This window comes from Anarrhichthys ocellatus, unplaced genomic scaffold (genome assembly GCF_004355925.1).
Source record: "Anarrhichthys ocellatus isolate YVR2014 unplaced genomic scaffold, GSC_Weel_1.0 scaffold102, whole genome shotgun sequence".
In the NCBI taxonomy this organism is placed as follows: Eukaryota; Metazoa; Chordata; class Actinopteri; order Perciformes; family Anarhichadidae; genus Anarrhichthys; species Anarrhichthys ocellatus.
The window spans coordinates 120,375-128,835 of record NW_022280132.1 but is presented as its reverse complement, the minus strand read 5'-3'; the positions used below and the strand labels follow the sequence as shown (position 1 = coordinate 128,835).

Genomic DNA, 8,461 nt, shown 5'->3' with positions numbered 1-8,461 from the left:
GGGGGGGGATGCTAATTACAAATGAGAGAGAGGTTGTAACTCTTCAGGGTTTGTGATTGGCTGATGAAGACGTCATGTTGTGCTGCAGGCTGTGTTTCTCTGTGGGAATTCAGATGAGAGACAGTTGCTTGTTCAATCCTGGTCTTCTTATCAGCTACTTTGTTTTTTAGAAAAATACCACAAGTTACTCAAAAAAAAATCCACCTTGATTTTGTCTTTCAGCTCATACACTCAGTTATTTTTTTCCCCTTAAAAGCTGCAGTATGGTGTGCGTGCAAGTGGGTGTGTGTGAAGGGGATATTTGGCAGCTCATTTAAAGCTGACTAATCAGAGTGCCCTTGGCTTCATCGTGTGTGTGTGTGTGTGTGTGTGTGTGTGTGTGTGTGTGTGTGTGTGTGTGTGTGTGTGTGTGTGTGTGTGTGTGTGTGTGAGAAAGTACTAACTAACTGGACATATATCATTATTTACAAGAACTTAAAGGTGAAAGTCAGCTGTGGATTTGAGCCGAGTTTGATCAGGTGATAAAGAATCACAGCTCTCTCTCCACCAGTCACTGACTGGCATGACAGATTCAAACGATAGCAAAAATGTTATCCACAAAATCTGAAGTATTTTTCGGAACGTCTGCCTTATACGATAAAATACAATGTTGTGTATCAGTTACAGTACAGAGTAGGAAAGAGTGAAGTTATATATTATAACTAGTGTACATATTCATCCTCAGCCCTTAGGTGTATTATTTTTCTATGACCCAAAACATAACCACACCTTGCAATTACTTTCAGCTTGTCATAGTCCGTCTTTGACAGCTTAATGTTTGTCTTTCCTCCCCAAATCTTCCACCTGGTGATGCATCCAATGACTCATTCAGCACACACTTCATACCAGATCAAACTAAGAGACTAAAAGGAAGAAAACCATATCAGTGATTCCAATATCTAAATTTTATTTGGGCTGCCTGACAAAAAACATTCATTTGTGTCTCTTGATCTGTATTTTTTTTTTTTTTATTTCTTGCCTTTTTGAAATGATAGATTTAGTGAAAAGTCTGCCAGAACGATGCATTCTTATGCAAAATATCAGGCATCTTCTAAGTCTGTTCATCACAAACGTTTATAGTGTCCTAATAGGGTCCTATTTGTGCTTCTCGTCATTCCATTGAGCCAGTGAAATTTAATGATTGGAATATAGGTTGCTAGGCAACCTAGTGATGCCTCAGACTTCCAGCTCGCACACTCTGCTTTTTATTCTCAAATGACAGCGATCCATATGAGCAACGGGTGTCAATCAGATGAAGAAGAACGGAGATAAATATCGAAACCAGGTTTAATGCCAAGTAGGTTTTCACATGGTCTTTGGTACAGGACAATTTGATTATACAACGTATATATTTTAGGAGGTGAAAGTGTCTGTGGTGTTGGTGCTCTTTGGCAAGTTGACTCGGAGTGAAGTCGAAGCAAGTCTTTGTCTCACATTGGAAATGCGTGAAGTCTTTTACAGGTTGTTGTATGTTCTGTTAATGAAGGATGAGAACTGATGCGTGTGTGTTTAAATTCTGCAGGGCGACAACCAACAACAAGGTGAAGGAGACCGTGGCTCTGGAGCTCAGCTTTGTCAACTCTAACCTGCAGCTGCTCAAAGAGGAGCTGGAGGAGCTCAACAGCAACATGGAGGTCTACCAGACAGACAGGTAGAAAGCACGCACGCACACACGATTAAAAAAGTTTCCACTGCAAGATACAGTACCTACCATATTTCTCTAAATTCAGAGGTCATGTGAATATTAGTCCCTAGCAAATGGGCATCTCTGTGATTTGTGGTCGTATTTTTTATTTATTTTTTGCAAGGTTTTCTGCATACGTTTCAAAAAAAAATGCATTTATAAATTTAAGTTGACAGCATTTTGGGTGCAAATTCAGGAGTTTCATCTCGCTACACAGCACAGTAATGGGTAATACTAGTTCTGTGCGAATCGGGCTTAAGAGATGGAATGTCACAAACTACATTAGGCTACTCAAGTACTGTACTATAGTGCAGCTTTGAGGTATTTGTGCTCTAGTAAACAATTTAATCATAAACACATTGGTTGTATGGATATGAATGGGGCTGATACGTCAAAAAGTCACACCCGCAAAGCATGGTAAAGAAGAGAGTCTGTGTTTCAAGATGGGTGGGTTGGCGACATTGCTGCAGACCCCCGACGCCCTGAAAACTGTCCGCCCTGGTTGACGGTCACACCGGGAGAGAGAGAGAGCACAGTGAGCTCGGCCCCCGGGAAGCAGCGAGGGTCCAATAGGCCCTAAAGCTGACACGACTGGAGCTGCTTTCAGCCCGGGCTCTTTCTGCCGCTGCGCGGAGGAAATGCGATCGGCGAGGGCCAGCCCACCCGTTGAGAAGTGTACAAATATTTTCGGTTAATTGTGAAACTGTGGCGGGATTAAATAGACTATGGTGGGCCGCCTCAGTCTTGGTAATTAATAGGAAACACTGCGCATGTACACACACACACAAAATCATGGCCTATTTAAAACCCATGTCCCAATTATTATTTGTCCCATGAATTCCAGGTCACACATTAGTCTAATGAGAATTATAATTGGTGAAAACAAACATTCATTACATTTTTGTATTCACACTGCATTGTGTGTATGTGCTCTACGTGTACTTCTGTCTTTGTGGGGACACATTTATGTTGAAAGCTTTGAGAGGAAGGACTTCTTTAAGTTACAATATTTTGTTAGAATAAGCATCAGTCAAGCTTAAGTGAAGGGGCTCGGGAAGTATAGAAGTACAAGTGTGTGTGTGTGTGTGTGTGTGTGTGTGTGTGTGTGTGTGTGTGTGTGTGTGTGTGTGTGTGTGTGTGTGTGTGTGTGTGTGTGTGTGTGTGTGTGTGTGTGTGTGTGTGTGTGTGGGTGTGTGTGTGTGTGTGTGTGTGTGTGTGTGTGTGTGTGTGTGCGTGCGTGCGTGCGTGCGCGCGCGCGCAGTCCTTCACAGCCAGGAGATGTTTTTCCTCAGGGTCACGGGAAGGATAAATCCCCCGATTAGAGGGTCATTAATGGCCGCGTGGCGTGTGTCGGTTCATTGTGACTTTGGGGGGGTGTTAGGGCCGTAAGGGTTAATACTTGGCTTTAGCTTTGTCTATTAGCAGGATGAAGCACTGAGCAGTGAGCCTGCTGTGTTTGAAGGCTAGCAGATGGCAGTGCTGCCTTCACTGAGCCTATAACCTGCACTGTGTATAATGTTGGTGTTTACACAATGATGTTTACATGTTGGTGTAACCTGGGTAATATTACACACATACGGAACACATGCTGTAATTATTTATTGTTTTCACAGTGAGGCCATCAACGTTCCCATGATCCCACTCGGATTAAAAGAAACCAAAGAGGTGGACTTCACAGTTTCTATCGAGGTGAAGAGGACTTCTCATATTTCACCCCCTTGATTTATTTTAACTATCAAAGTTCCTTTTTACACTTATAAAGACAAACTAGTGTGAAGACGCGATAATAAAGACACTGCCATTGATTTCTTGTCTAATCCCACATTTCTTTTGATTTATATTGTTTTATTGAAAGGCTGCTGAGGGGCACCGAAAGCTCAGTCAAATCCTCTGCAATCTGTCTGGGTATTAGAGAATAGCTCAGCTGTGAAACTGATTCGTCATTATGTAACGGTCTGTCTCCCCCTCACAGGACTTCATCTGTGAGCACTATGGAGAGGACAGCTCTCTCTACGACAAGGAGATCAAAGAGCTTATGGAGCTCAGACAGGTTAATAAATGCATTCGTACAAAACAAATCTTGATCTTGTTCAATATTAAATCTGTTTTTTTCTTAAGGATGGTTGAAGAAAATCAGTGCTAAACTGTGGGAAAAGAAATGAAAGGCCTGACATGTACATGTCGGAAACATGCAGTGTCCTTGAAGTTACGTGTGTATGTCTGTGTGTGTTGTTGTTTTGAATCAGGCCATGCGTACACCCAGTCGTAACCAGGCCGGTCTGGAGCTACTGATGGAGTACTACAACCAGCTGTCCTACCTGGACCAGCGCTTCTTCCCTCTACACAGGAACCTGGGCGTGCACTTCCACTGGTAGGACATGAGCACTTTTTAATGTAAAAGCCTCGAGGTTAACGAGTCCTGCATTACAAGTACTGAGGCCTGGTTGTGTAGAGAGAAGATGACAAGTGGATGTTTGATTACTTAGTTACTCAGCTATATTTTGTGAAGAATTATGATTGGCTCTGCCAGGCCTGGACTGCTTTACTTTGTGCTCGTTTTGGGGGTTTGTATGTACGTATGTGTTGTAGGGCTGTCAATTGATATTTGATCGTGATTAATCGCATGATTGTCCATAACTGATCGCCAATTAATCGCACGTTATCTGTTCGGAGTGTACCTTTTTAAAAGTTCAATGTAGGGCTGTACTGAATGATGTTTTTTCAATGACTTGCAGCTTCTTTTGAGGCATTCGATGTCTGTCGTCATATTTTACGATGTCATCACCCTAAAAAATGGGAAGAATATGATTTAGTGCTATTGTGGTTATATAAATGTAATTGATGGTGCTAGACCGCCCTGTTAGTACAGGTGCCTGCTTCCCCTATATAGCATAATGAAAAAAAGTCATAATAAAGTCATAGTATAGTATGCCGAAAACAATTATTATTTATAGTATAGTTTGTGGGAAAAGATCGTTAAGTGAGTGCACCTCTTCTCGTCCCACGGGAGGCCTGTGCTCTGTCCTGTGCTCTGCCCGTCAAGTGCTGCTTGATCTGGGATGCACCGATGGAGCCAGGTCTCTGTAGTGATTTGGGTACAACTACCTGGGGCAGTTTGCTGGTGTTTGGTCCGGCAAATCTGGCTGCTTTGTCGGCAATGGGCTATGATCCTCTAAAAGTCAGATGCACTTAATCCAGACTTTTCCTTTTCAGATGTACAGTATGCTGAAAAAAGCCATAGTATAGTATAGTATGTCCTTTAAAAAGTGTCAAAAAAATCTAATTGAAAAGTCGTAGTATTGTACGCCATAAAAAAGTTTTTTTTTTTTTTTTTTTTTTTTAAAAGTAATAATATATGAGGCCATAAAAATGGAACAAAAAGGTAAAGTATAGTTGCCATCAAAGTCTTTGCAATGCAGTAAGTACATGTCCTCCTTCTCTGTCTCTAGGTACGACTCCCTGACAGGAGTCCCGTCGTGTCAGCGTACATTGGCCTTTGAAAAAGGAAGTGTGTTGTTCAACATCGGTGCCCTATACACACAGATTGGCGCACGGCAAGACCGCTCTGCAACAGCTGGCATAGACCGAGCAATAGATGCTTTTCAGAGAGCTGCAGGTTATGAAACAGCACACACTTACCCGGCACTTCTACGGGCCTTATTAAGTGGGACAGAAAAAAGCAGTCTGTTAAAGTTATCTGCTGAAATATTGACATTTTTATACTCCGCTAGGGCAGCAAGTATTTGTTTTCCTCATCATCTAATATATCCTTTATCTTCTTCAATTAATAGATTTATTCTATTCAATGTAAAAACATTTTTTTAAATAGTGGTAGCTATTGTAAGAGCGCCACAGTGACATCTTCAAACTGATTTTCTTGTCTGATCAAAAGATCAAATTCTGAAGATGTTGAATTTCTAATGAAATAACAGAGAAAAGCAGCAAATCCTCAAATATCAGAAGCAGAGATCAGCGGAGGTTTGACATCTTTGCTCGATAAAAGCTTTTTTTAAATTGAGTAATTGATGAATGAACTAAAAATTATTTTGAATGTGTATTTTTTTTAGGTGCATTTAATTACCTTAAAGAGAATTTCTCCAACGCTCCCAGTTTGGACATGAGCGGCCCGTCGCTCTGCATGCTGGTGCGTCTGATGGTTTCCCAGGTGCAGGAGTGTGTGTTTGAGCGAGTCACACTCACCACCCAGGACACACACTTCACGTCGCAACTCTGCCTGGCACAAGAGGCTGCACGGGTGAGTCAACGCGTCTCTGGTTGTGTCGTTACCGCTTGTGCCGTCAACGATTCATTCTCACGGTGTTATGTTGCTCGCGTGTCCCTGTAGGTGTCGGACGTCTATTTGTTAGTGCAGCAGACCATGACTCAGCCTCTGATGAAGGACTACGTGCCGTTTTCTTGGGCCTCCATGGTTCAAGTCAAATCCGAACACTTCCGTGCCCTCTCGCACTACTACGCTGCTGTTGCACTCTGCGATCACACGTGTAAGCCACACCAAACCAAACTACAGCACAACATTTCATTTAATATTTGTAGCAGGTGTTCACATTATTGTTAACTGTGCAGACAGTCAGTTGTTACAATTTGAATGGTCTTTACTTGCACATTCGTGAGAATGAAGAGGTGGCAAACGGAAGCCGTGTGCAAAGAGTCAGACTTAAAATTGAAACGAAGATAAACAAATTACATTAAATATAAATAAAAATGGACAAAGATAAATATGGATCGGCTTTTGTAGTATATGGACTTTGCTCAGTTAAGTTGGTGATACTTTGCAAAGACTACTGTGCCTTAAGGCGCAAGTATTAGCTGCCTATGCAGTGTAAATAAGACAAAGTACCTTTAGAAATGATAGGGTATAGGTTTGAATGAATTTCATTGACTTTCACTAAGGATTCAGTCCTTTGGTTATCCTTACCCAAAATCATTTGTGTACTCTTTGTGTAAATTTAGTGTCTGCTGAAGAGGAGGAGGAGGAGTGTGACGAGGGAGCAGAGAAGGGTTTCCTCCAGTTCTATGTCAGCAGTCCTGCAGAGCCACCACTCAGCCAGGTGTTACGAGACCCTGAACAAAGAAGAAAGCTTGGTGAGTTCATGGAATATATATTTGTATATTTAGTCCAGATATACAGCAGAGTCCAGCCAATATGTGAAACAGAGAGAGAGACAGAGATGCAGCAGAGGCTTTCTGTCATTAAGTTTACATTTATGAAAACATCAGGGCTATTTTCCAAAGATTTGGGTAATTTTATCGACCAAGTATGTCACTAGGTAAAAGTAGTATTCACTCATCTTTTAACACCATGTGTGCAGGTAAGGCTCACCTGCGGCGGGCAGTAATCAGACATGAAGAAGCCATGCGTGTCCACAGTCTGTGTAAGATCTTGAGGAAGATGGACATCCTGCAGGACGTGCTGTCGCTCACACACAAACGCTCTCTGGACAAGTACTCTGAGCTGGACAGAGAGGATGACTTTGATGAAACCGCAGAGGCCCCAGAGATCCAGTGTAAGCATCGCTTTGAAGTCCCATCGATGATCTGATTCTTTGGTTAAATACCAGCAAGTGATTGTGGTTTGTTCTGTTGTTCTACAGCTCAAACCCATCAGAAACCAGACATCACTCCAACCAACTTCTCTAAAGTCAAAGTTACTGATATATTCCAAAGACTGGTAAGACGCATTCATTATAGGAACAGTCGGATATTAGGAAAGCCATTGAGAAAAAACCGCAGCAACCTGCTGGTAGCTTAGTTGAAGATGAGTCTTTTCTGTGCTGCAGGGACCTCTGTCTGTGTTTTGTGCACGGGCTCGCTGGGGTCCGGTACGTGTGATCTGTCTGCAGAAGAGAGAGGGTGGACTGGGTCTCACGCTCAGAGGAGACTCACCCGTCCTGGTGGCTGGAGTGGTGCCTAGAGGCTGTGCAGAAGTAAGAGAAACTCTGCTGAGCTTTATGTGCATCAGTTACAGCAGAACTGCTGATGTCTTCCACAGCCTGTTAAACATGAGCTGGTTAGAAACAGTTAAGAATATCACTCACAGATACTGTATTACTGTACTGTAGTATACATCCGATTTTTAAGGGGAAAAAGCAATACATCTACACTGTTTTATTTATTTTTTTAGGGATTAATTCATAATTTGCAACTACATTCTTACCATTTTTTTTATTTTTGCTAGAAAAAAAAATCTAAAATCTGTTAAAACCTAATTAAATTAAATCTGCTCCTGTTTTTTTAATTTGTTGAGCCTTATGTTAAATCTACCTTATAACCAGCATAACAACAATTTCAGTAATTAATGTGTATTAAAAATGTACAACTAACTCATTTCTGACCACTAGAGGATATAAAGGAGACACAAATAAATGTCTATACAAACTAATGTAAGGCACCCTGAGTGAAGAGGTGGGGCCAGTCCAGCAGCAGCTTCACCATTCACTTTTAACAATAGTTGATCTGCAGGTGTGGATGATTATTGGTTGCAGAATTCGCAATTCATGACTTTTACTCGTTTCCTCATGTCTATGTGTCACATAGGAGGCCGGACTAAGGGAAGGAGACTACATAGTAGCAGTGGACGGAGAGGACTGTAAATGGGCCAAACATGGCGAGGTGGTTCAAATGCTAAAGAGCTGTAGCGAGAGAGGAGTGGAGCTCAGTGTGGTCACATTACACTCCCATGATACACAGGTAAGTATGTGGGGGGGGGGGGGGGGGGGG

General features: G+C 42.1%; 1 protein-coding gene across 1 annotated transcript in view; it reads left to right on the top strand.

Moving 5' to 3' along the window:
* rhpn1 (rhophilin, Rho GTPase binding protein 1) overlaps window positions 1-8,461 on the top strand; it is a 16,501-nt gene that overhangs the window by 5,472 nt on the left and 2,568 nt on the right. Inside the window, exons 4-15 of the mRNA XM_031876044.1 lie at window positions 1,562-1,690; window positions 3,337-3,412; window positions 3,696-3,773; window positions 3,970-4,094; window positions 5,173-5,339; window positions 5,791-5,978; window positions 6,069-6,225; window positions 6,695-6,826; window positions 7,054-7,248; window positions 7,336-7,412; window positions 7,522-7,668; window positions 8,279-8,431. Coding sequence (XP_031731904.1) covers window positions 1,562-1,690; window positions 3,337-3,412; window positions 3,696-3,773; window positions 3,970-4,094; window positions 5,173-5,339; window positions 5,791-5,978; window positions 6,069-6,225; window positions 6,695-6,826; window positions 7,054-7,248; window positions 7,336-7,412; window positions 7,522-7,668; window positions 8,279-8,431 — 1,624 coding nt within the window. The remainder of the gene's footprint in view (window positions 1-1,561; window positions 1,691-3,336; window positions 3,413-3,695; window positions 3,774-3,969; window positions 4,095-5,172; window positions 5,340-5,790; window positions 5,979-6,068; window positions 6,226-6,694; window positions 6,827-7,053; window positions 7,249-7,335; window positions 7,413-7,521; window positions 7,669-8,278; window positions 8,432-8,461) is intronic.